This window comes from Macaca thibetana, chromosome 9 (genome assembly GCF_024542745.1).
Source record: "Macaca thibetana thibetana isolate TM-01 chromosome 9, ASM2454274v1, whole genome shotgun sequence".
NCBI lineage: Eukaryota > Metazoa > Chordata > Mammalia > Primates > Cercopithecidae > Macaca > Macaca thibetana.
The window spans coordinates 129474995-129501085 of record NC_065586.1 but is presented as its reverse complement, the minus strand read 5'-3'; the positions used below and the strand labels follow the sequence as shown (position 1 = coordinate 129501085).

Sequence of the window (26091 nt, the reverse complement as noted above, 5' to 3'; positions counted from 1 at the left end):
TCACTGCGACCTCTGCCTTCCAGGTTTAAGCAGTTCTCCTGCCTCAGCCTCCCAAGTAGCCGGGATTACAGGCGCGTGCCACTATGCCCAGCTAATTTTTGTATTTTTAGGAGAGACAGGGTTTCACCATGTTGGACCAGGCTGGTCTCGAACACCTGACCTCAGGTGATCCACCCGCCTTGGCCTCCCAAAGTGCTGGGATTACAGGCATGAACCACTGCACCCAGCCCCAAGCTTAGAACGTTTTCATCACCCTAAAAAGCAAATGGGGATACCCCTCAGCAGTCACCCCCACTGCCCCCTCCCTCCAGCCCCTAGTGACCACTCATCTAGTCTCTGTCTGTATGGATTTGCCTGTCCTGTACATTTCATAGAAATGGAATCATTCAATGCATGGCCTTTGTGTCTGGCTTTTTTCACTGAGCATAACATTTTCAAGGCTTGTCCATTTTTTAATGTGTATCGGCGCTTCTTTCTTTTTTACTCCCAAATACGGTCCATTGTATAGTCTCATTCATTCTAATGTATCCGTTGTTTGGATATATGACATTTTGTTTGTCCATTCATGAGTTGATGGACAACTGGCTTTTTCCCACTTTTTGGCTATTGTGAATAATGTTGCTATGAACATTCATGTCTAAGTTTTTGTGGACATTTGTCTTCATTTCTCTGGGGCATACGCCTAAGAGTGGAGTTGCTGTTTGACCTTTTGAGGAAACAACAGACTGTTTTCCAAAGTGACTGCACCATTTTCCCTTCCCGCTGGCAGTGCACCAGCGTTCCGCTGCTCACATCCCCCACAACACTGTGACTGTTGGGCTTTTTATTGCAGCCACCACAGCAGGTGTGACGTCGTATCATTGAGGTGTCAGTTTGCATTCCCTAATGATTCATGATGCTAAGCTCATCTGACATTGATTATCTTCACTGGAGGAATGTCTGTTCAGTGCTCTCACTATCTTGGTAGTGTCCTTTCAGACATAAAATTTTTAAATTTTGGTGAAATCCAATTTACATATGTTCTCCCTTTGTTGCTTGTGCTTTTGTTGCTCAATTGCTTGATGGAGGATGGGAGCTGCCTGGCCTCCTGGGTCATTATAAAGGAAACCTCTTGGTGGGCACAGTGGCCCACTCCTGTAATCCCAGCACTTGTGGGAGGCCGAGGCCGGTGGATCACTTGAGGTCAGGAGTTCGAGAATAGCCTGGCCAACATGGCAAAACTCCCGACTCTACTAAAAAACTACAAATATTAGCCGGGCATGATGGTAAGCACCTGTAGTCCCAACTACTCAGGAGGCTGAGGCAGGAGAATCACTTGAACCCGGGAGGCGCAAGCTACAATGAGCCGAGATCACACCGCTGCATTCCAGCCTGGGTGACAGCAAGACAAGAAAGGAAAGGAGAGGAGAAGGAAGGAAGGAAATAAACCTCTTTTCTGTTTGAGCCATTTCATTTTGGGCCTGTCTGTCCCAGAGGTTTAACTACACTAATATAGAGCATCTTTTAGTAAAGGTTTGTTGTTGATTTGTTTCTACTCACATGAGATGTCTTCATTTTACCCTCAGTCTTGAAATAAAATTTTGGTGCGTGTTCATTTTTGGTTTGAATTGAATTATTTTCTTGAACATAGTGAGGCAGGAGAACAGGGTCTGGAGGCCAATTCACGCCGACTCCCTAGAACTAAATCGAATGGAACACTTCCCGCTGACAGGAACTGTCCTCTCCATTTACATAGGGCTACACCAAATAACCAATGGAAACCTCTGGAAGGTATTTACACCCCCAAAAAAATCTGTAATGGGGCTCTTGAGCCCCTATGCTCAGCCGCTCCCACACTGTGGAGTTACTTTCCTTTTCTTGTTCCTTTTTTGAGAAGAAGTCTCGCTCTATCGCCCCGTGCTGGAGTGCAGTGCTGCGATCTTGGCTCACTGCAACCTCCACCTCCTGGATTCAAGCGATTCTCCTGCCTCAGCCTCCCGAATAGCTGAGACTACAAGTGTGCACCACCATGCCCGGCTAATTTTTGCATTTTTAGTAGAGAGGGGGGTTTCACCATGTTGGCCAGATTGGTCTCGAACTCCTGACCTCAGGTGATCTGCCTGCCTTGGCCTCCCAAAGTGCTGGGATTGTAAGCGTGAGCCACCGAGCCCGGTCATACATTTGTTTTCCATAAATCTCGCTTTATTTACTTCCTTCTTTCCTTGCATCGTGTCCACTTCTTTGTTCAAGACGTCAAGAACCTGCACACCCTCCACCGGTCACAATAGCAGTTTCGCTTTCCACTCCATTTTATCCAGGGTAGTTTTATCTCCACCCTGGCATTTGCAGAATCCGGGCAAGTACACGAAAGGATGCTCCACAATACTTGTCTAGATATAGACATATATATAAAAGTTACATATATAGATAAAAGTTATAAACAAAATAATTTTAATGAATCAAAATTTTATTATTTAAATCTGTTGAAGTCTTGACTGTGTACATGAAAATAAAACTCTTCCTAATGTGGCGTTCAATGCCCACGCCGCTGCCACCGTGCCTGGCCCCGCGCCCGGGTGCGCTGTGTCTGCAGCTGCAGACTTAGATGCGGGCGCGCGGGAGGCCGCGCAGAGCCCGGCAGGCGCCGCCGTTGCCTCTGCATCCGCGCGGTCTCCCCGGGGCCCCGATGGCTGGGGCGCGGGCGAAGGCGGCGGGGCCTGGAGAGGGCTGGCCCCAGCCCCGCGCGGGGTCCCCGGGGCGCCCCTGGGACTTATTTCGCGAGCGGCCGCGCGGGCCTGGAGGCGGGGCCTGGAGGGCGGTCCCGGCTCCCTCTGCGCGGGCTGATCTCGCGAGGGCCGCCTGATCTCGCGGCGTTTGCCTGTGGGCGGGGTGAGCCCTGAAAGGCCAGGCGAGGGGGCGGCTCCGCGGGGTCGGGAGAGTAGTCCAGAGCGCCATGGCCGCCCTGCGTGTCCTGCTGCCCCGGCTCCGCGGCCCGCTGAGGCCCCCGGTTCGCTGTCCTGCGTGGCGTCCCTTCGCCTCGGGTGAGTGCGCGGTGAGAGCGGGCGGCCCGAATCTCCTCCTGACTCCGACCTGCACGCCCCGACCAGATCCCAGACCGCACCCCTCCCGCCTGACCCCGCATCCCCCACCTGACCCCGACCCGCACCCCCTCCCGCATGACCCTGCACCCCTACCTGGCCCCGCACCCCATCTGACCCCTACCCGCACCCCACTCCGCCTGACCCCGCACCCCCGGCCTGACCCTGCACCCCCATGGCCTGACTCCCCAGTCCCCTGCCTGACCCAGCACCCACCACCTGACTCCGACCCGCAGTCCTCTCCCACGTGATGCTGCACCCCTACCTGGCCCCGCACCCCATCTGACCCCTACCCGCACCCCACTCCGCCTGACCCCGCACCCCCCCACCTGACCCCGCACCCCTCTTCCGCCCGATCCCGCAGCCCCATGGCCTGACTCTGCAGTCCCCTGCCTGACCCAGCACCCACCACCTGACCCCAACCCGCAGCCCCTGCCTGGCCCAGGCCTGCAACACCCTACCCCCCTCGCCTAGTGCTGCACCCCCAACCTGGCCCACACCAACAGCCTGACCCAGGCTTAACAACCCCCCACCACCCGCCCCCCCCAACCAACACCATCCACCTGACCCTGGCCCATACCCCATCCACCCCCCCACGCCTACCTCTGCAGGAGGCCACTCTCACCAGGCCGCTGGCTCTTACTGCCCCAATGCCAAGACCTCTGGCCAACTGGGCACAGGGTGAGGGTTGTGAAAATCCCAGGTGTTCCCTCGGCTCTAAGAGCAGGCATAGGTCCTGTGCAGCAGGCCAGCCCAAGAACAGGAGATGCAGGTACATTTTGTCCTGGGTGCCTCCTGACCAGGGCTGCCCCTCAGACGGTCCTAAGGAAAAAGCTGACACCTTCTCCCCAGCCACAGGGAGCTGCCCTCTTCCTCCCTCGGGGCTCACCCGGGGCCCCACTCATCAGTGGCCATCACCCGCTCTAGTATCTGAGGAATCTTGGGCCATGCCTTGGGCTGGGGAAGAACTCTTGCTTCCTCTTCCTCCCTCACCCTGTGTTTCCAGTGGACCGCTGAGTTGTGTTGTTTTCATCCCCAAGCTCTCCTTGGCCATCGGCTTCTGCACCCTCACAGCAGCCCTTTCCTGGATCTTGCATAGCTGCCAGACACTTCACCTGTGATCTTCCAGTTACCCCTAGAAACCCACAGGATAAGGTGGGATACAGTGGCTCATGCCTGTAATCCCAGCACTTTGGGAGGCTGAGGTAGGTGGATCACCTGAGGTCAGGAATTCGAGATCACCTTGGCCAACATAGTGCAACCTCATATCTACTAAAAATACAAAAATTAGCCGGGTGTGGTGGTGTGTGTAGTCGCAGCTACTCGGGAGGCTGAGGCAGGAGAATCACCTGAACCCCCTGAACCCTGGAGGTGGAGGTTGCAGTGAGCCGAGATTGCACCACTGCACTCCTGGGCAATAGAGTGAGACTCGGTCTCAAAAAAAAAGAAAAGAAACCCACAGGACAGGGACTATGATCCCTGCTTTGCCACCAACAGAGCCAAGCATCCAACACGCAGGCTACCTTTGTCTTTTCAGGTTTACCTTCTCACCCTGAATGCCATTGTCCTTTGTCCCCTTCCCACCTTGCTGTCCACCCAGCAGGCACGGGTCCTGTGCAGCAGGCCAAGCCGAGATGCGCTTTCGTCTCCCGTTTTCGGGCTGGCCTGCTGCACCAGACCTGACCTGTGCCTGATCTTAATGCCGCAGGAACACCCAGGATTTTCACAGCCCCCACCCAGTGTCCATTTGGCCAGAGGTCTTGGCAATGGGGAGGCACCAAGTGCAAGGAGCTGGCGCTCCATCCTGTTTGAGGCTTACACCCCCTCACCTGTTGGCATGTGTTGAAAGAAGGCGTTTCCTGGTTCCTTAGCAGAGTCCAGGGCTGTCTCCAGTGTGGTGTCCTGGAAGGAGCTGCCCAAGGCATATTAGGAGAAGGAGAGCGGCCGTGGGCTGCGTTCTGTGCTGGGGATTTTTCTTTTCCTTTTTTTTTTTTTTTTGAGACAGAGTCTCACTCTGTCGCTCAGGCTGGAGTGCAGTGGCACGATCTCAGCTCACTGCAAGCTCCACATTCACGCCATTCTCCTGCCTCAGCCTCCTGAGTAGCTAGGACTACAGGTGCCCACCACAACAACCGACTAATTGTTTGTATTTTTAGTAGAGACAGTGTTTCACCGTGTTAACCAGGATGATCTCGATCTCCTGACCTCGTAATCTGCCCGCTTCAGCCTCCCAAAATGCTGGGATTACAGGCGTGAGCCACCGCGCCCGGCCTGGGGATTTTCTTTAGGACATGTTCAAACACATGTGAAAGCAGAGAGAAAGGTACCAAGGCTACCCATCTATCGCTGTGGCTGAGAGCTACACCTGGAGCCACTGAGGACTGGGCAGGGAGCCCTCAGAGGGCCTCTTGGGGTCACACTGTATCCACCGATGGGGCCACATCCCTTCTCCCACTCTCCCCAGTTTGATACCTGTGTGAATAGATACCCCTTTTTGCCTTCTTGCTCTAGGTGCTAACTTTGAGTACATCATCGCAGAAAAAAGAGGGAAGAATAACACCGTGGGGCTGATCCAACTGAACCGCCCCAAGGCCCTCAATGCACTTTGCGATGGCCTGATTGAGGAGCTCAACCAGGCACTGAAGACCTTCGAGGAGGACACGGGCGTGGGGGCCATTGTCCTCACCGGCGGGGATAAGGCCTTTGCAGGTGTGCGCCGCAGCGGAGGCCTTTGTGTCTGGGCAGATGTGGGAGGCACGTGTGGCCTTGGGAGAAGCCTCCAGACTGACTTGTACCCCTGTGATGGCGGAGGCACGCGCGTGGGGACTTCCTCACATATCCAGTGAAGACGGGCATGGGAACAGCTTGCATGAGCAGCTTTGTGTATGCTGGAGAACTGCATGTGCTCCCCCAGCAAAATAGCTTCTTCAAAGAGATTCAGGTCCTTGGCAGTCAGGCTTTACACAAAGCCTGTCAAGGGCTTACGCCCTGATGAATATGCCCCGCCTCTGTGGGCGCCTGCCTCGCACCTGCCACCTGCCCCAGAACCCCTCTTCATGACCTCTGTTAGAGCTGGCATAACAGCATTCCTACAGCTGTCCGCGTGGCCTGGTGTCACCCGTGCCCAGCAACCCCAGTGCCCGTGTCTGGTGTGCCCCGAAGCTCCCTGTTGGTCTGGGGGATACAGGACGGATGGGCTCTCTGCTGTCTGGTAACTGGAACCTCCTTTCCACTCCTGCTAGCTGGAGCTGATATCAAGGAAATGCAGAACCTGAGTTTCCAGGACTGTTACTCCAACAAGTTCTTGAAGCACTGGGACCACCTCACCCAGATGAAGAAGCCAGTCATCGCTGCTGTCAATGGCTATGCCGTGAGTATTGCTGCCGAGGGTCTCCTCTTGTGGCTGAAGGAACTGTGCTGTGCATACACAGCATAACAGATTTTTATTTTGAAGAGGCCTTTAGTTCCCAGGCCAGCAGCCTCCTTTCCTGCCTCATGGTGCTAAAGAGCCAGGAACCGTGCAGAGAGGACACCTCCTGGCATCTTTTTTTCATGGCTGTTCACCTGACAGCTTCTCCCCAGCAAGCTTCTCTCCCAGGGCGGTGGAAGAGAGGTGCTGGCTTTGGCTACGTCTATAAACTGGCTTCTTTTGCTGCCCTTAAAAGCTGTGTCCTGGGACTGTTTGAAGTGCTGAGGCTGACCTTGACTTACAGGGAAGCAGTGTGATCATTTCATGGCGCTCCCTTCCGTGGAAGCCAGGGGTCTGCGGGTGGAGTTTTCTCGGCGCGTTTTCTTGGCTGCGTCTCGGCCACAGCAGCAGAGGTTTTTTTTTTTTTTTGGGACGGAGTCTCGCTCTGTCGCCCGGGCTGGAGTGCGGTGGCGCGATCTCGGCTCGCTGCAAGCTCTGCCTCCCGGGTTTACGCCATTCTCCTGCCTCAGCCTCCCGAATAGCTGGGACTACAGGGGCCGCCACGTCGCCCGGTTAATTTTTTGTACTTTTAGTGGAGACGGGGTTTCACCGTGTTAGCCAGGATGGCCTTGATCTCCTGACCTTGTGATCCGCCTGCCTTGGCCTCCCACAGTGCTGGGATTACAGGCGTGAGCCCCGCGCCCGGCACCCAGCAGCGGAGCTGAGTCGTCACAGCAGAGCCTGTAAGACCTTCATGGCCCTTTACGGAATGTTTGCCGGCCGCTGGTAAACAGCATCAGCCATCTGTAGTTAACTTATCACAACGATTATCTAGTTTGGTGCCACTATGTTAGTCTTTGTCATACGCCTGACACTGTTTCTTTTCAATGGAAAATTTGAATAAGCAAGCAGAGTGATTTCTGACTGGGTTCCCCTCGTAAGACTGTCCTGATGCCGAATGTTTTACAGTTTGGCGGGGGCTGTGAGCTTGCCATGATGTGTGATATCATCTATGCCGGCGAGAAGGCCCAGTTTGCACAGCCGGAGATCTTACTAGGAACCATCCCAGGTAAAGGGTAACACTGTCTCTGATAGGCATAGATGCCTTAGGTAATTCCTCAAAATCGACCTGTGTCTCAGGGCCCACAGCTCGTATCTGACCAGAGGCCCTGGATGGACAGCCCCGTGTCTGGTCAGTGGTCTGTCTGTGGACAGCCACAGAGGCTGGAGTGGTTGTGACAGAGCTTGGCGTGGCCTCAGAGTCCCGGGACCGTGTCTGGCTCCTGTGACTGTGCCCGGGTCGCACGTCTGATGGTGTTGGGAGAGGCAGGTCATGGGTAACACTGGCTTCTAACCATGGCAGTTCTTGCTTGCGATTCGTGTCCAGAGAGAGAACATGGTGACCCTGGGTGGCACTGGGAGCTCTGCTCACTGCCATCTCACTGGCCTGGAGGTCACGTGGCCTGAGTTCAGAGCGGGGAGTCAGACCCCCCACCATGCCCGTGGGAAGGGCCTGGGCTCTTGGCAAAGAGCAACACCCTCTACCCCCAGGGTCTTCCTGGTGGGCCTGGTAGAAGGGTGGGCACAGGCCGAGCAGCCAGGAGGGAGCTGAGACCCTGAGGGTGGGCCTGGTAGAAGGGTGGGCACAGGCCGGGCAGCCAGGAGGGAGCTGAGACCCTGAGGGCGGGCCTGGTAGAAGGGTGGGCACAGGCCGGGCAGCCAGGAGGGAGCTGAGACCCTGAGGGCGGGCCTGGTAGAAGGGTGGGCACAGGCCGGGCAGCCAGGAGGGAGCTGAGACCCTGAGGGCGGGCCTGGTAGAAGGGTGGGCACAGGCCGGGCAGCCAGGAGGGAGCTGAGACCCTGAGGGCGGGCCTGGTAGAAGGGTGGGCACAGGCCGGGCAGCCAGGAGGGAGCTGAGACCCTGAGGGCGGGCCTGGTAGAAGGGTGGGCACAGTCCGAGCAGCCAGGAGGGAGCTGAGACCCTGAGGGCGGGCCTGGTAGAAGGGTGGGCACAGGCCGGCAGCCAGGAGGGAGCTGAGACCCTGAGGGCGGGCCTGGTAGAAGGGTGGGCACAGGCCGGGCAGCCAGGAGGGAGCTGAGACCCTGAGGGCAGGCCTGGTAGAAGGGTGGGCACAGGCCGGGGGAGCCAGGAGGGAGCTGAGACCCTGAGGGCGGGCCTGGTAGAAGGGTGGGCACAGGCCGAGCAGCCAGGAGGGAGCTGAGACCCTGAGGGCGGGCCTGGTAGAAGGGTGGGCACTGAGGTGAGCAGCCAGGAGGGAGCTGAGACCCTGAGGGCGGGCCTGGTAGAAGGGTGGGCACAGAGGTGGGCAGCCAGGAGGGAGCTGAGACCCTGAGGGCGGGCCTGGTAGAAGGGTGGGCACAGGCCGGGCAGCCAGGAGGGAGCTGAGACCCTGAGGGTGGGCCTGGTAGAAGGGTGGGCACAGGCCGGGCAGCCAGGAGGGAGCTGAGACCCTGAGGGTGGGCCTGGTAGAAGGGTGGGCACAGGCCGGGCAGCCAGGAGGGAGCTGAGACCCTGAGGGCAGGCCTGGTAGAAGGGTGGGCACTGAGGGGAGCAGCTGCACTCAGGACGCTCTTCGCCGCCCTCTGAGTTTGACCAGAGGCAGATTCTGAGGCCTTGAGCTGCGAGCTTGGTGCGTTTTTCAGGTTCTGATCCCTAGAAGAGCTGCTGCTCTAAGGGACCAGTGCCTGGGGTCAGGGAGGCCTATAAGCTTCTAAGATGTTGACCATAGAGGCTGGGGAGGGCCCCACGGAGCCACACACCTTGATCCAATGTCAGGGTGTTGGGGGAGTGTGGGGTCCAGCCCTGCGGGGCTTAGCGGGTGTTCTCCTCGTGTGCGGAAACAAGAGATTGTAAGAAATAAAGACACAAGACAAAGAGATAAAGAGAAAACAGGTGGGCCCGGGGGACCACTACCACCAAGACGCAGAGACCGGTAGTGGCCCTGAACGGCTGGGCGCGCTGATATTTACTGCATACAAGAACAAGGAGGCAGGGTAAGGAGGGTGGATCTTCTAAGTGATTGACAAGGTGAAGCAAGTCACATGATCACACGACACGGGGGCCCTTCCCTCTTAGGTAGCCGAAGTAGAGAGGGAGGGCAGCATATGTCAGCGTTTTCTTCTCTGCACTTATAAGAAAGATCAAAGACTTTAAGACTTTCACTATGTCTTCTACCGCTGTCCTCTACGAACTTCAAAGAGGAACCAGGAGTACGGGAGGAGCATGAAAGTGGACAAGGAGCGTGACCGTTGAAGCACAGCACCACAGGGAGGGGTTTAGGCCTCCAGATGACTGCGGGCAGGCCTGGATAATATCCAGCCTTCCACAAGAAGCTGGTGGAGCAGAGTGTTCCCTGACTCCTCCAAGGAAAGGAGACTCCCTTTCGCGGTCTGCTAAGTAACGGGTGCCTTCCCAGACACTGGTGTTACCACCTGACCAAGGAGTCCTCAAGCGGCTCTTATGCGGGCGTGACAGAGGGCTCACCTCTTGCCTTCTTCGTCACTTCTCACAGTGTCCCTTCAGCACCTGACCCTATGCCCACTGGTTATTCCTGGGTTATATAGTAATGGAACAAAGAGTAATATAAAAGCTAATGATTAATGTTTATAATAATGATTGATAGTTGTCCATGATCATCTCTATATCTAATTTGTATTATGACTATTCTTGTTCTAACTATTTTCTTTATTTTTTATTTTTTATTTTTTTTGAGACGGAGTCTCACTCTGTCACCCAGGCTGGAGTGCAGTGGCCGGATCTCAGCTCACTGCAAGCTCCGCCTCCCGGGTTTACGACATTCTCCGGCCTCAGCCTCCCGAGTAGCTGGGACTACAGGCGCCCGCCACCTCGCCCGGCTAGTTTTTTTTTTTGTATTTCTTAATAGAGACGGGGTTTCACCGTGTTAGCCAGGATGGTCTCGATCTCCTGACCTCGTGATCCGCCCGTCTCGGCCTCCCAAAGTGCTGGGATTACAGGCTTGAGCCACCGCGCCCGGCCACTATTTTCTTTATTACACTGAAACAGTTTGTGCCTTCAGTCTCTTGCCTCGGCACCTGGGTAATCCTCTGCCCACAGGGGAGCGCCAGATGTGGGACCTGAGCTTGAAAAGGGGCTGCTGCCCCTGATGTTGCCCCGCTCCTGTGCTGCTCGGCCTCTGACCCCTGGACCTTGTCTCGGGGCCTATCTTAAGCCCCTTGGAACTTGCTGGCTGCGCAGCTGCGATGTCCTCTTGGGTTCACTCACTGCGGTGCCAGCCATGACCAGCCCCTCCCCGCAGGTGCGGGTGGCACCCAGAGACTCACGCGTGCTGTTGGGAAGTCGCTGGCAATGGAGATGGTCCTCACCGGTGACCGGATCTCAGCCCAGGACGCCAAGCAAGCAGGTATGGGTTGGGGCTGCCCACGGAAGCCACATGGAAACCCGGGGCGGCATCCAGGTGTCTCCACAGTGGTTGCATGAGTTTTTGGGTCCTGAGGACCTGGGAGAAGACTGACTGCCTTTAGTTTTTACGTTTTGAAGTACTGTACGCACAGAAGTGGAGCCACGCATAAGTATCTGGTGCAGAAGAACAGCCCAGCAATTACGTCCCCAAAGTCCGGTGTAAGCAACGGGCGTCTCCGGGCCCTCACTGGCCAGTCCTCCCACTGCCCTGTTGGGGATCATGGTCCCCGGGTCTGGCTGCCTCTGCCGTCGGAGCTATGGACAGCCTGACCTGCGTGTCTGAGAGCACAGGGACTGTGGTGCCAAGAGCGCTCAGCACTCAGGAAGGGGCACGTGCGGCACTTACCGTGTGGAGCCACCCTTGCTAATGCTCAGAGGCTGGGATGCTCCAGCACGCTGCTCCCCAGCGGCCACTCCCTCGAAAAGGAATAGACAAGCGCTCTGTCTGCACTCACTCACCGACGTTCTTGTGTTTCAGGTCTCGTAAGCAAGATTTTTCCTGTTGAGACACTGGTGGAAGAAGCCATCCAGTGTGCAGAAAAAATTGCCAGCAATTCTAAAATTATAGTAGCCATGGCCAAAGAATCAGTGAATGCAGGTAGGGGATCCTGCCAGGAAGACGAGGTGGAGAGGTCTCCGGGGCTGTCAGGAGTATCCCTGAGGCGTCTCTGTGACTGTCGGGAGCCTTCCTGAGCGGCAGGCTTTCTGGCTCCGAATGGATATGCCTTAAGCCCTCCTGGGCAGAAATGGTTCTCAGTGTCTCAGTTCTGCTGTCTCTAGAGTTGTGGTTTCTGGTCACGCCCTCAGGAACTCCGCTGAGATGTTCCCAGCTCCCCTTTGTACCAGGGCCCAAGAACTGAGCCAGGCCTGGGAGGTGAGGGCAGTACAGAGCTGACCATGGCAGGAAAAGGCTGAGAAGGGAGCCGAGGTCCCAAAAGTAAAATGGTCTCGCCCACGGGGAGGCTCGGTTCACCTCCTGGGACCTGGGGTTGGCGGCCGCGTCTGCGCCTGGCAGGTGGCTACACAGGCTTGCAGGCCAACACCACGCTGTTTATTCTTGGCCCGGATCCCTTTTAGTCTCCCTCTGCCAGAGAAGTGGATCTGATCTTCCCCCTCCTCAGAAATGCTCAAGTTTTATTGTCACAATTTATTCTCAGCATGAGAATGAGATGGTGGTTAGCTGGCTGAGTCCGGACAGGTGTGGGTGGCCCCAGGCAGGTCCCCTAACCTCTCTGAGTATGTATACCTCGAGGGTGTGGCCATCCGCCGGGCTTGCCGTTGGCTTGAGGCAGGATACAGTGAGGAGAGCATTTTGAAAAAAAGGGAGGCTGCTGTTGCCCAAGGTGTTTGGCGAGGTCGGGCTCCTCTCGGAGAGGATGCTGGCTGCAGCCCTGGAACCACCGCGCCTGCCTCCATCTGTGCATCCAGATCTGCCCTGCTTGGCCTCGTGCAAAGAAGGGCCTGGAATGAGCAGAGCCAAAGGCGTTCTTGGTGCCAGCCACGCCCAGCTCTGGCTCCCGTGCTGTCCTTCCTGGTTTTCATCCTTGTTTACTTTTCTCTGTTTGCAGCCCTGTTGCTGCCTCACAGCCTCTCCTCAAGGGCGCAGTTTGCCATCTCACCTTTCATCCAGTTCCTGTCCCTTCCTTGGGGCCCTGGGCCACCCGAGTGTGACGTGTGGGGCCATAGGAGAGCTGTTGGTTTTGCCAGGTCTCCGCTGGGGCAGTGCCTTTGAGAAGGGCAGTGCCGTGGAAGCCTGCGCAGGGCCGGGCCACGTCAGAAGCACAGTTGTGCGTGGGTCGGTGAGGAGGGAGGAGAAGTTCTGCATGGAATAGCTCCGTTCATAACTCTAGGACTTTGTTTTTCAGCTTTTGAAATGACATTAACAGAAGGAAGTAAGTTAGAGAAGAAACTCTTCTACTCAACCTTTGCCACCGTGAGTAAACAGCGTGCGACTGGAGAATCTAGCACATTTCAGTCACACAAGTTGCTGGGAATTTCCTTTTACATCTTATCATTAAGTGTCGTTTCTTTCTGGTCAGAACTGCCAGCCTCACCTTCAGCAGGATCAGATTTGTTCTATCAGTGGGTCTTGATGTTAGAAAAAAAGTAGAGCATGTGGAAGTTCAAAAGTATGAAATCTTACAGGTGCTTTTCTTGTCTTTCCTGTTATATGAGGTCTAGGAATTGCACCCTCAAGCAGCAGCTCCTTTTTTTTTTTTTTTTTTTTTTTTTTTGACAGGGAGTCTTACTCTGTCTCCCAAGCTAGAGTGCAGTGGCCGGATCTCAGCTCACTGCAAGCTCCGCCTCCCGCCTCAGCCTCGAGTAGCTGGGACTACAGGAGCTCGCCACCACGCCTGGCTAATTTTTTGTATTTTTAGTAGAGATGGGGTTTCACCGAGTTAGTCAGGATGGTCTCGATCTCCTGACCTCGTGATCCGCCCGCCTCGGCCCCCCAAAGTGCTGGGATTACAGGCGTGAGCCACCATGCCCGGCCTGGCTACTTTATTTAAAATGCGGTTTCAGCTGGGTGTCGTGCATCCATAGTCCCAGCTTCCTGGGAGGCTGAGGCGGGTTGTTCGCGTCCAACTGGTCAACAAAGCAAGACCCCGTCTCAAAAAAAAGACTTTTTGGCCGGGCGCAGTGGCTCAAGCCTGTAATCCCAGCACTTTGGGAGGCCGAGACGGGCGGATCATGAGGTCAGGAGATCGAGACCATCCTGGCTAATACGGTGAAACCCCGTCTCTACTAAAAAATACAAAAAACTAGCCGGGCGAAGTGGCGGGTGCCTGTAGTCCCAGCTACTCGGGAGGCTGAGGCAGGAGAATGGCGGGAACCCGAGAGGAGGAGCTTGCAGTGAGCTGAGATCCGGCCACTGCACTCCAGCCTGGGTGACAGAGCAAGACTCCGTCTCAAAAAAAAAAAAAAAAAAAAAAAAAAGACTTTTTTAAAAAATGAGGCCAGGCGCCTCATTTTAATTGTTCGGTAAAATTAAAAGTGGTTTGGGCACTTGAGGAAGGGGTACAGATGCGTGCGTGCCTGGGGACGCTTGCACACAACTTGAGAAAAGCAGATGCAGAATTGAGTTCTCATGTCCTGCTCTGACACAGGGTAGCCCCTGATACAGGTCACCCATCGTCCACTTGATGACTTGGTGAGTGACCCATACAGGTGCATCTGAGGCTCTTTAGATGTGAGCTTGTTTGACATACACAAGCTCCTGAATGACCATCACCTAGATTGGTAGAAAGAGGCAGTGAAAATCCCCGCACCCAGGCCCAGCTCTGCTTGGGCAGGTGTCCCTGCCGCTGAGTCCCCTGCCTGGCCCCCTGGGCCCCTGTGGGCATGAGGAGTGAGGCAGGACCAGGGAGACACGGGCGGACGGTGGCATCAGGCTCTGTGAGGAGACTGCGCGTCCAGCTCTGTTTCTGCCCCTTTTCCTACCAGGATGACCGGAAAGAAGGGATGACTGCGTTTGTGGAAAAGAGAAAGGCCAACTTCAAAGACCAGTGAGACTCAGCCACCCCTCCCTCACACCTTTGCTTGGAGAGGGCAAGTGCAGCCTGCTGTCAGTTTTAGAAGCAAGTAAATCATCCTCTTTTCGAGAGCAGCGTCCGTGGTGCGCAGTTTCTCTCTGACTGCTGCGTGGTCACGGCCCGAGCTCTCACGGCATGACTGCCTTCTTCACCCAGCCTGTGAGGGTCCGTGTTCACGTCCTGATTGGAGCACCTTCTTCTCAATCTTAAGATTCTGCTGAGGAGCCCCTGCTGGTCCCTCTGGGCATGCTGTGCTTGGGCGGAAAGCAGGGCCTGCAGGTCCTTGTGTCCCTGCCGCTGGAGAGTGGGGCTGCTCTGAGGGAAACACTGCTGCCTTCACACAGATGCTCTGCTGATTAAAGTGACAGCGATTCAGGTGACACCACGCCTCGTAGGTCATGTCTGGAATGAGTATTCTGTCATGTTAGTTTTTTTTTTTTTTTTTTTTTACTTTTTTGTTTTTTCACTGTAAGGAACAACATTCAAAGAAAAAAGGTTTGTATAGTAAGTCGCCCCACATCATCCTTCCTGGGTATCCACTGTGAACAGCTGGGCTCGTGGCTTCCTAGAGACTTCTGTGCGCACACACACACCCCTGCACACGTGCACAGGCATGGACTGTGGTTTTCTTCCATGCCCACTTACATAGAGCCCTTTCCTCACGAGAGCCCACCTTGTTTCCTTTGTACTTCTGTCATAAGGAGCTCTCTGTTCAGTTTCACTGCTTTCTTCTCTGTTGTGGTAACACACGACGTAAACTTGACCATCTTAACCATTGTTCTTTAGAGACAAGGCTAGAGTGCCGTGGTCAATCACAGCTTACTGCAGCCTGAATCTCCTGGGCTCAAGTGATCCTCCCTGCTCCCAAGTAGCTGGGGCCACAGGCCTGCACTACCACACCCAGCTAACTTTTAAAATCTATCTTTTGTAGAGATGGAGTCTCCCTATGTTGCCCAGGCTGGTCTGAACCATTTTAAGTCCACATTTCAGTGGCATTAAGTACATTCTCCTTGTGCAACCATTACTGTCTATCCAAGAAAGCTTTCATTTTCCCAAATGCAAACTTTCCCCATTAAACAATAACCCCTTTTCTGCTTCCCTGCAGCTCCTGGCACCCATGCTTCTACTTCCTGTCGCTATGGAGGGACCTCCATTTGTCCCTTTGGGTCAGGCTCGTTTCAGCCCCACCCCAGATCCCTGGGTTGAAATCCTAACCCCTACTGTGACTGCTTTAGGAGGGAGGACTTTGGGCAGTGACTAGTCATGAAGGCAGAGCTCCTCCAGTGGGATTAGTGCCCTATGAGGGGTCGGAGCTCCTCGAGTGTGATGAGTGCCCTGTGAGGGGGCAGAGCTCCTCTAGTGGGATTAGTGCCCCATGAGGGGACAGAGCTCCTCCAGTGGGATTAGTGCACTATGAGGAGGCGGAGCTCCTCCAGTGGGATTAGTACCCTATGAGGAGGCAGAGCTCCTCCAGTGGGATTAGTGCCCTATGAGGGGGCAGAGCTCCTTGAGCGGGATTAGTGGCTTATGAGGGGGCGGAGGGCCTCGAGTGGGGTTAGTGCCATATGAGGGGGCGGAGCTCCTCGAGTGAAATTAGTGGTCTATGAGGGGGCGGAGCCCCTCCGGTGGGATTAGTGTTCTATGAGGGGGTGGAGCTCCTCGAGTGGGATTAGTGCCCTATGAGGGGATGGAGCTCCAGTGAAATTAGTGCCCTATGAGGGGGCGGAGCCTCTCCAGTGGAATTAGTGCCTTATGAGAGGGCGGTGGTCTTCCAGTGGGATTATTGCCCTTAGGAGAGCCCCGAGGGCACTCTTTTGCCCCTCCCACCATGTGAGTGCTCTGTGGGAAGGTGCTGTCTGTTAACCATGGGCCTCACACACAACCTGCGTGGAGCCGTGGCCTCCAGAACTGTGGAAAGTCAGTGTTTATCACCCACCCAGACCATACCACTGCATCACAGCAGCCCAAGCTAAGGCACATACCGTCCAGAAGGTTTGTGCCTGTTGTGGCATGTTTCACCATTTGATTTTTTTCACTGAATGACGATCCCATAACATTCTTTTTAGTGGCCCTGATGTTTCATACTGTGGACGTGTCATCGTGCCCATGGTTCTAGATATTTCCCCCAGGGAAGCCCACCTGCCCCCTAGCTCAGTGCAGACTCTAGAGAGCGTTCACAGGTGTCTCCTCCACTTGGCCCCGCAGCTTGGTGTGGGTAGTGGCCTAGATTGTGGTCATGGCCTTGGGCTGGGTGGGCAGAGTGTGTGAGCCCCCACCCCTGAGTTCTTGGGCTGAATACCAAGGACAGATTCACCTGCATCAAGAAGTACAGAGACCTTTGCTGAGCTCTGGCTCCCTGAATGCGGCAGGTGCCACGCCCGTGTGTCCAATTACATTTATAGGCAAAATGGGCACACGCGTGCTCTGCGACCGCTGGCCTTGCAAGCATTGGCTCTGCACTTCCACCCACCCCGTCTGTCCTCCTGTGTGCCATGATTGGAGTCTGCTAGTTCAGAGCTGCCTTTAGGGTGGAGCAGGTTTATCTCGCCTCTGCCAGGGCAGGTGGGAGTTCTCATGCAGTTTACCTTCAAACAGGCAGATGTTCTTTTCAGATAAGCCTTGGGATCTGGGACTGTTTAACAAATACTGAAATAGGTACAAAAGGAGTTTGATTCAGGTCCAACAGGGCAGAACAGGCTCTTCCCTCGGGGTAGGGAACCTGGAACCTGCTCACTTACTGGAGTGGAGCACATGGAGGTTCGTGCAGGTCATGAACCACTGGCCCTGGAGCCTGGAGTAAACACGCAGGGATAGGCACCAAATGTTCAAGTATCCAAGGGAGGAAGCCTGAACATTGGGAAAATCCACTCCGTTTAATTTTTCATGTGCACTGGGGTCAGCCTCCATAATTTGATTTCAAGCAGTGGAACCCCAGAGATCTGGAGGGCCGGTTACAGCCTCGTGTTCACACCTGTGTCAGCCACGCTTGGCTGGAAGCCGCGTCTCAGAGGTCTGCGTCTTAGTTATCTGGTTCCAGAGTTTGGCAGGGACAGGCGCCCAACTCGTAGGCTCGGGAATGGACCTCGTCTTCATGCTGGCCCCAGGGAGCCTGGAGCAGGGGTACCACTGTCCCACGCAGGGGAACCCCAGACACAGAGTGAGGCTTCCACTCCTGAGCTAGTTGACCTCTGGCCCCAATATTGTTTGGGGTTTGATTAGGTGTTTTTTGTTTGTTTGTTTTGGGTTTTTTTGAGACAGAGTCTCTCTCTGACACCCGGGCTGGAGAGCAGAGGAGTGATCTCAGCTCACTGCACCCTCCACCCTCCGGGTTCAAGCAATTCTCGTGCCTCAGCCTCCCAAGTAGCTGGGATTACAGGCGCCGGTCACCACGCCCGGATAATTTTTGTATATTTTGAAGAGACAGGGTTTCACCATATTGGCCAGGCTGGTCTCCAACCCCTGACCTCAGGTGATCCACCCACCTCAGCCTCCCAAAGTGCTGGGATTACAGGTGTTGAGTCACCGTGCCCGGCCTGATTTGGTTTTGAAGCTGAAAACTTTCTTGCCCATCTCTCTAAAATCGGCTGCCCTTGTATATTTGGGTAAATGGTGACTCTCCACTTACAGGTTGGAGTAGAAACTGCCCAGGGACAGCTCCGAACCCTGGTGGCCTCAGTGCAAAGCCGCCCTCATCGGCAGGCCCTGGGTAGCCCCAGTCTTCTCTCTGCCCAAGCGGCCAGCCCAGGGCCAGCTGTTCAGGTGCTGCTGGGTGCCAGCCTGGGTGGCCCCACCAGGCTTTTCTGACGCAGCCCAGTCCACTTCCCGTGGGGACAGGCTCCTAGGGCCAAGCAGTTCAACATGGAGACGTCTGTTTCCTCTGGGTTTCTGAGGCGGCTTTGTCATTTTTCACATATAGATTGATTTTCAGAACTTTTTAGGAGCCACCAGGCCTCGGAGCATTTGTGTCACCTCAGGGCTGAGGGCCAGGGCCACAGAGCTGGCCCCACAGCTAGCGTCCAGCTGGGAATCAGGTGGAAGAAGATGGCTCCGCGGAGGGAGGGCTCAGCCAGCCTGAGCCCAGCCAAAGGTCAGGACGCCGCCATCCTGGGAAGGGGGTTGCAGGCCGCTGACACCGGGGGATGACGGAGGACCCTTAGGTGTCCTGGCACTCGCGGCTGAGCCTGGAAGCTGGGCCTGGCTGCCCTCCTGGACCCCCTCCAGGGGGTCTAATGTCCCGGTTTCCGTGTCCCGTGCTCCCGCCCCTCAGGAGCGTGGGCTGAAGGCCTGGGTCCAGCTGCCTGCCCTGGTGACCCCAGGGACCCGGTGCGCTCCGGCCATTCTGCCAGGCCTAAGGGCAGCACGACGTGGTCAGAGGGCAGAGACCCTCATGAGGGGAGGCCACAGAGGGTGGCAGTTGAACCCCTTCTGCCTGAGGGAGCTCGAGGTGGGAAGGTCGGGTAGGGACACTGGGGAGCCCCGGCCACAGCGCGCTGGCGCCCAAATCTCGGACCTGGCGAGGGGCCTGTAGGTTGGGTGGGTGTTGCCCCCACGCCCCGACTCAGCCCGAGTGTCCCCAGTTCCCGGGGCTCCCCGCCCTTCCAAGAGCCGTAAGCGGACCCCAGCCCCGAACCCTAGCCCCGGCGGATCCCCAATCCCCGAGCCCCAAGCCCGGGACCCAAAATCTCCGTCCTCCCCACAAACCCCGCCCTCCGTGTAAAGCCCCGCCCCGGCCCGTAAACCCCGCCCTCCCCGCAAGGCCCCGCCCCGCCCCAGGCCCCGCCCGCCCCGTCCGCCAGGCCATGGTGGCGCTGAAGGGTGTCCCCGCGCTGCTGTCCCCCGAGCTGCTCTACGCGCTGGCGCGCATGGGGCACGGGGACGAGATCGGTGAGCGCAGCGGGCCGGGGCCTCGGGGACCACGCCGGGTCAGGCAGGCGGGCGAGGCTTGCGCGGGGACCCCCGGGCCGAGAAGGGCCGGGTCCTGGGGTGCGGGCGTCGCTCGGGCCTCCCTGGCTTCCCCCGCGTTCTTTAGGGAACCGCGACCTCGTGGGGCTCTGGGCGGGGCCGGCCGGAGCTTTTCCCCGAGTCCCTCCCCAGACGGCCCGAGAGCCGCCGCGTCTGGGCTGCGCCCGAGGGTTCGGCGCTTTTTCTTCTCCTGGGGCCTGGGGTCCCGGGGCGGGGGCTGGGTGGCCGGGGGCCTGGTCCGGGCATCGCGGGCGGCTGCGCGTCCTCTGGCCCCTGGGGAGGCGGCCGGGTCCGGGTCGGCCCCCTGGCCTGGGCAGCACCCGACAGCCTGGCGGGCAGCTGTTGACGCCTCTCCGCCTCCCAGACGGGGACCTTGCCCTCCCCACCTCCCCGCCTCCTCGGCTGGCTTCCAGCCCTGCAGACTGACTGCGGCCGGCGGTGGGGGCGCCCAACCGGCTGACCTGAGACCCCTTGTGGCCACGATCTGCCGCCGTGACTGGGTGGGAGGATGGGCGGCGCCGACCCCGAGGGCAGGGATAGGTGCTGACCACGCGCTGTCCTCCCGGCTGTTTAGTTCTTGCGGACTTGAACTTCCCGGCCTCCTCCATCTGCCAGTGTGGGCCCCTGGAGATCCGTGCAGACGGTGAGCGAGCCCCAGGTCCCCCAGGGCAGGGCGGGCGGGTGAGCAGTGCCCCTGGCTCTGAGGCTCCTCTGTGGCCTGTGGTGGCCCCAAGTCCATGCTTGCAGTGTGGAGGGTGCAGGCGGGCAGGCGGGCTGGAGACTGAGTGCCGCCCCCTCTGCCCTCCAGGCCTGGGCATCCCGCCGCTCCTGGAGGCTCTGCTGAAGCTGCTCCCCCTGGACACCTATGTGGAGAGTCCGGTGAGGGCTGAGTCGCCCCTGCACCCTGCTGCTCCGCGCCTTGGTTTCCCCTTTTGCGGGCTTCATAGGGCCCACCTGCCTTGGAGTGGGGGGGAGAAGCCATGTGTCCCCAAGGGGCCCTGATCCTCACCAGGGGAGTCCTGAATGGTCACCTGACCAGGAAGGCTGGCAGCACCCCGGGCCCCAGAGCTGACCCCTCCTTCTAGGCTGCAGTCATGGAGCTGGTGCCCAGCGACAAGGAGAGGGGCCTGCAGACCCCGGTGTGGACGGAGTATGAGTCCATTCTACACAGGGCCGGCTGCACGGTGAGCCTGCAGCCCCAATTGTGGGGAAAGGGCCAGGGACCCTCTGTCTCCTGGAGGCTCAGTGGGAGCCAAAGACAGGGTCCCAAGCTCTGTCCTTAAGCGGTCTCCCACCCATCACCCTGAGAACCCCGGACCACTGGGCGCTCCCTCACCAGCCAGGTGGAAGAGGTGCACATGGGCAGTGTGGCCCCTCTTCCTCTGCCCCCGAGCTTTCCACCTGCCCCCCAACTCCGCCCAGGATCCTGACCTGCCAGGGCGAGGTGGGAGGGGTCCTCACCCACCACAGCCTGTGAGTGAAGCCTGGAGGACACGGGATGCCTGGCCTCTACCTCCTCAGTCTCCCCTGGGGGAGTACCCCCTGGTCCCAGGTCTCTCGCCCCATCCTGGCTATGGTTGGTCTGAGGCCTAGCCCCCTCCTCACCTTGCCCTGCAAGGGGACAGGCCCATTGTCCCGGGCAACCCACTGGCAGGTCTCAGGCAGGGCCTCCATAAGGGGAGGCCAGGGTCTCTCGTCCTGGGCAGGGGACCCCCTAGGACAGCTGGCAGGGGCTTGACAGTCTGCTGAGCTGGCTGGGTGGTCCCAGGCCAGGCAGAAACCAAGCATGGCAGGTTCCTCATCCACAATGTCCTGGGGCCCCCATCCTAGGCCTCGGGAGCCAGAGGCTGAGTGACCCTGGGGCCCCTGCAGAGGGAGAGCCCAAGAAATGGAACTCAGGGGCCCCACTTCCTGGTGCCCTCCCTACTTGGGGCCCTGGGGAGTCCAGGGCTGGCCCATGAGGGTTTCTGGACAGGGTTTCCTCCAACCCAGCCATTTTGTCTTCCAGAGAGCCCTGGCAAAGTTAGAGAGGTTCGAGTTTTATGAGCGGGCTAAGAAGGCTTTTGCTGTTGTGGCAACAGGGTGAGTTCCAGCTGACTCAGACCTGTCCCCATCCCCACCAGGGCCCTAGGAGCTGCCCCCGTCCCCACCGGGCCCTCAGGAGCTGCCCCCGTCCCCACCGGGCCCTCAGGAGCTGTCCCCGTCCCCACCGGGCCCTCAGGAGCTGTCCCCATCCCCACCGGGCCCTCAGGACCTGCCCCCATCCCCACCGGAGCCTCAGGAGCTGCCCCCGTCCCCACCGGGCCCTCAGGAGCTGCCCCTACCCTCTTCTCAGCTTCTGCCTGGCTGAGGCTAGATGTCCCACAGAGTGGAGAGACCAGGGAGGAATTTGGGGGGCAGGGCCCCCATTTGCCTGAGCATCAAGTGGGTGAAGGTGGACGGGGTCTGCTCCGTCCCCCAGAGGCTGGAGAAAGGTCTCAGCACCCTGGCCCTGCCGCCCAGCTTAGTGCTGGGCTTGGCTCCTCTGCAGGGAGACGGCCCTCTACGGAAACCTCATCCTCAAGAAGGGGGTGCTTGCCCTCAGCCCCCTGCTGTAGGCCTGGTGAAGACCACCTGGGCCGGAAGAGGAATTGGGGGCACCCTGAGCTCCGGTACCACCACTCACAACAGGCCTCCCAGCAGCAGCCCCAGACCTGGGCCCTGGCCAGGGCTCTAGGGGGCCGGCAGTCATGGGGTGGGCCCTGCCAATTGGTACAAATGTCCCTGATTTGTGAAAATGATGGAAAAACGTAGTCGCCGATAAACGTTCAGTCTAAAGGTTTTAATTCTGTTGTCACTCAGGCTTGTTTGGTGCTGAGCTCAAGGGAGGCTGCTGGCTCCAGAGAGGGCCCCCCATGTACCCTTGACAAAACGTTGAGTGCGAAATCAGGCCTGGGGCCTGGGGTCTGCATGGGTGCCTGGGGCCCTGGGGGCTGGACGGGTACCTGGGGCCCTGGGGGCTGGGCGGGTACCTGGGGCCCTGGGGGCTGGGCGGGTGCCTGGGGCCTGGGGTCTGCATGGGTGCCTGGGGCCCTGGGGGCTGGGCGGGTACCTGGGGCCTGGGGCCTGGGCCTGGGGCCTGGGGTCTGCATGGGTGCCTGGGGCCCTGGGGGCTGGGCGGGTACCTGGGGCCCTGGGGGCTGGCGGGGGGTGCCTGGGGCCTGGGGTCTGCATGGGTGCCTGGGGCCCTGGGGGCTGGGCGGGTACCTGGGGCCCTGGGGGCTGGGCGGGTGCCTGGGGCCTGGGGTCTGCATGGGTGCCTGGGGCCCTGGGGGCTGGGCGGGTACCTGGGGCCCTGGGGGCTGGGCGGGTGCCTGGGGCCTGGGGTCTGCATGGGTGCCTGGGGCCCTGGGGGCTGGGCGGGTGCCTGGGGCCCTGGGGGCTGGGCGGGTGCCTGGGGCCCTGGGGACACCAAGGGCTGGATGGGGGCAGTGGCTGCCTGGAGGCCTCGAGAGGGGTGAAGGCTCTGCCACAGCCTCTGGGCTGTGGACACTAAGGGGATTCTTCACCCAGGTCCGTTCTTTCCGCCCAGCAGGAGGGCAGGTGGCAGGGGCTGGCCTGGACACTTCGGGAGGAACTGTGGGAGCTCTGTTGAGGGAGGTGCCGGCTGGAGAGGCCTGGGTGTGGGCCATGCCCTGTGCTTGTGGCAGTAGGTGGCTGCCTGCTGGAAGCCTCACTTGCCCTGGCAGGCAGGGGAGGTAAAGGACACGAGGTCATTTGGAGCCCAGTGCCGGGCAGAGGTGGGATGCAGGGGGCTCCTGAAAGGGGGCGCCTGGAGGCTTCCCTATGGGATGCTTGGACTGGTCTCCAAGGATGGGGAAGAATAACCACCCGCTACTTTCCAGACCCTGGGCCTCACCCCAGGACCCTCCCCCTGCTCCCCAGAACTTGCCTCAGTGACAGGTACAGGAGGAAGATGGGGCAGGGCTGGAGTTTGAGGGACCAAGGGCAGGAGTGGGGATGACAGGGGCTCCCCCAGGGCCAGGGGCTGGTGTCCCTGGGGTTCCAGGGGGCAAGTCCCAGGGTCCCAGACCCACACTCCAGACCACAGGAGAACCTTGGGAGTGCAGGCAAGCCCCCCTCAGCTGAGATCTGGCTCCAAGTCTGGGGAAGGGATCCTGTCTGGGCTTCGCTGTAGGCTCTGGGGACCTGTCCGCCTGCTGCCCCCAAATGGCAGCCAAGGCCTTCTCCGTGCTCACTAGCGGTCAGCCTTGGCCCCATGGGCCTTGCGCTTGCCTGGCCAGTCACTGCCCGTCTCCAGACCCCATGGCCACGTTGTGGTCTGACATCAGAAGTGTGCAAGCTGATTGCACACACTCTCGCCCATCCCGTTTCAGCCCCACAGATGGGCCTCTGGGGCTAGGGTGCCCTCTCTAGCATTTTATGTAAATGAAACCATATATGAGCAAACTAATGAAATCATGAGAAAAAACAAAGTAATGGGCAAAACAAAATAAAGTCAAGATAGCTTTAAAAAAAAAAAAAAAGCCACAAACACCAGCTTGGGCTCTCTAGGGCCAGACCCTCCTGCGATCCCGGAGATCCAGGGTCTTCTCCCTGCCTGGGGCCCCGGGAGTGGGGAAGGAGCTGCCCAGACCTCCGCCCTGAGCGTGTTGATCCCTCAATGCCCTCCCACCCCATGTTCTTATCAGGATGACAGGGGAAGCTGCCAAGAGGGAGACGGGGAGCCCAGCTCTGGCCCTTTCAGGACAGAACCTCAAAGGTCACTGGCCTCTCCAGCTCATCCGTAAGCCAGGGTAACAGCTCTTACACTGTGGGACGCCATGGGGCACCCTTGGGCAGTTACTCTCAGCTGTTTGTGTCCTGGGAGAGCAGGGGACTTGCCGGCGGTGCAGGGAGCTCTTCCGCACCTGGGCAAACCCTCGGCCCCCTGAGTGGCCGCACAAGGGCTGAGCATGGCAGGATGGAGGTTTGGGTGGCCTCTCTCCCTTGCTCTGTTGTGTCTTAGCTGCTGGAGCTGGCAAATGTGTGTGGCTCAGCCCCAGGCTTGGCACCGGGTGCTTCTCTCTCACCATAGGGATGAGATCGCCATGCAGGAACCCCACCCATATTTGCATGTGCCCAGGACACGTGGCGTGTGAGTGACTGCAGCAGCCTGGACCTGCGCTGCAGCATTGGGCCTGCTGGGCCAGGCAGGGCAGGATGGGCACCCAGAGTGGGAGCTGCACAGAACGTCAGGAGGGCAGAAAGACCACGTCCTGGGCCTGGGTCTGCCCCCCTCACCTGAGACCTGTGCACTTTCCACCTGAGCACATGCCCGTCCGTCCAGCTGGGCCCTGAGCCCCAGGCACTCGGCCTCCCTCCTCCCCTGGCCCTGTCTCAGGCCCCTGCTGTGGGGAGCCCAGGGTGAGCTCTTTCCCGGCTGAGACTGGTCCCACGGGTGCCCTCTGGTCCCAGCCCCTAACTGCTGCCACACCCCTCAGCATCCCGGTATACAAGGAGGGGGCCTGGGGGTAGTGCAACGTTCTGGGAGCCAGGGGTCACCTGGGCCTTGTGCAGCCCTTACTTCTCCTGGGCAGAGCAGGCTGGGCCCTGGTCACCGGTCATCCAGGGCGTGTGGCCTCCTGCCTGTTTGCAGGGGTTTATTATTTATTATTTATTTTTTTGAGACGAAGTCTTGCTCTGTTGCCCAGCCTGGAGTGCAATGGCGCGATCTCAGCTCAGTGCAACCTCCCCCTCCCAGATTCAAGCGATTCTCCTGACTCAGCCTCCCAAGTAGCTGGGATTACAGGCGCCTGGCACCATACCCGGCTAATTTTTGTATTTTTAGTAGAGACGGGATTTCACCATGTTGCCCAGGCTGGTCTGGAGCTCCTGATTTCAGGTGATCCGCCCACCTCAGCCTCCAAAAGTGCTGGGATTACAGGCGTGAGCCACCTCGCCCGGCCTGCTGGGGTTTATTTGCCTACCTCTGGCAGGGGGAGGGTAGGAAGGGTTCCAGTCCCAACAGCCTGGGCCGTGGGACAGGGAGGGGCAGTGGTGGCCCCTGGAGCCCTACTGGGGGTGGTACATGTGGTCTTGGTCTTCCTCCGGTCCCCGGAGCACCTGGCGATTTGGCATCACCCACAACCGAGGCCCCTCCTCGCCCTGGTCCTCCTCGGGCGGAGGGTGGTGCAGGCTGTCACGGTCGGGCTCAGGACCCTGCTGGGGGCTTAGGACATGGCCCAGGATGTCCTCGGTCTCCACCGAGGCCTTAATGCCTAGGGACAAGCAGATGAAGGGATAGCCTCAGTTTCTCTCCCGAGACCCTTGGTCTGTCCAAGCCAACCCCACAAGCAGGCTTTGCTGCTGTGGCCTCGTGCCCACCTGGAAGGACGGGGCCCCTGCCCTGACCTGGTGACTTCTCAGCGGTCAAGAGCTTCGGCTTTGGGACAGGGAGCAGCCCCACCAGCTGGTCGTCCTTCTCTGGAGGCTCCACCACACGGGCGCCCCAGGCCCTGCTGGCACAGTTCGGTCTTGTCCACACGCAGGTGGGGGAGGGGGACAGAACCCCCCGCAGGAGGGTGCCCACCATCCCGGGGCAGCCACTCCAGCCCCCACCACCAGCAGCCCCAGGACAAGCCCCTCTCTCAAGAGCCGCAGTGATGA

The 26091-nt window shown here is 58.5% G+C and overlaps 4 protein-coding genes across 6 annotated transcripts in view; 2 read left to right on the top strand and 2 right to left on the bottom strand.

Moving 5' to 3' along the window:
• Window positions 1-22268, top strand: part of FUOM (fucose mutarotase) — a 243837-nt gene extending 221569 nt beyond the window's left edge. Inside the window, exons 2-7 of the mRNA XM_050805543.1 lie at window positions 19253-19365; window positions 20018-20086; window positions 20252-20322; window positions 20529-20627; window positions 21452-21525; window positions 21974-22268. Of these exons, the coding sequence (XP_050661500.1) occupies window positions 19281-19365; window positions 20018-20086; window positions 20252-20322; window positions 20529-20627; window positions 21452-21525; window positions 21974-22040 (465 nt within the window). The 5' untranslated portion in view covers window positions 19253-19280 and the 3' untranslated portion in view covers window positions 22041-22268. The remainder of the gene's footprint in view (window positions 1-19252; window positions 19366-20017; window positions 20087-20251; window positions 20323-20528; window positions 20628-21451; window positions 21526-21973) is intronic.
• Window positions 1-26091, bottom strand: part of MTG1 (mitochondrial ribosome associated GTPase 1) — a 96195-nt gene that overhangs the window by 41258 nt on the left and 28846 nt on the right. The gene's annotated exons all lie outside the window — the stretch shown is intronic.
• Window positions 2602-14857, top strand: ECHS1 (enoyl-CoA hydratase, short chain 1). The gene is made up of 8 exons (XM_050805538.1): window positions 2602-3020; window positions 5589-5786; window positions 6320-6447; window positions 7456-7555; window positions 10785-10889; window positions 11427-11546; window positions 12814-12881; window positions 14393-14857. The coding sequence occupies exons 1-8, from the start codon at window positions 2933-2935 to the stop codon at window positions 14456-14458; spliced, it is 873 nt and encodes a 290-aa protein (XP_050661495.1). The 5' UTR covers window positions 2602-2932; the 3' UTR covers window positions 14459-14857.
• ZNF511 (zinc finger protein 511) overlaps window positions 25250-26091 on the bottom strand; it is a 42764-nt gene continuing 41922 nt past the window's right edge. Inside the window, exons 4-5 of one of the 3 annotated variants that reach the window (XM_050805546.1) lie at window positions 25810-25940; window positions 25250-25703 (exon numbers count right to left, since the gene is read on the bottom strand). In XM_050805546.1, coding sequence (XP_050661503.1) covers window positions 25498-25703; window positions 25810-25940 — 337 coding nt within the window. In that variant the 3' untranslated portion in view covers window positions 25250-25497. The remainder of the gene's footprint in view (window positions 25704-25809; window positions 25941-26091) is intronic. The other 2 variants (XM_050805547.1, XM_050805549.1) reach the window with 2 other exon arrangements.

Bases quoted from the DNA above. Each gene is read 5' to 3' on its own strand.
- ECHS1 (XM_050805538.1), top strand. From the start codon at position 2,933: ATGGCCGCCCTGCGTGTCCTGCTGCCCCGGCTCCGCGGCCCGCTGAGG. The intron at 7,556-10,784 runs GTAAAGGGTAAC...CCCTCCCCGCAG, and splicing joins CTTACTAGGAACCATCCCAG to GTGCGGGTGGCACCCAGAGA. The intron at 10,890-11,426 runs GTATGGGTTGGG...CTTGTGTTTCAG, and splicing joins CCAGGACGCCAAGCAAGCAG to GTCTCGTAAGCAAGATTTTT.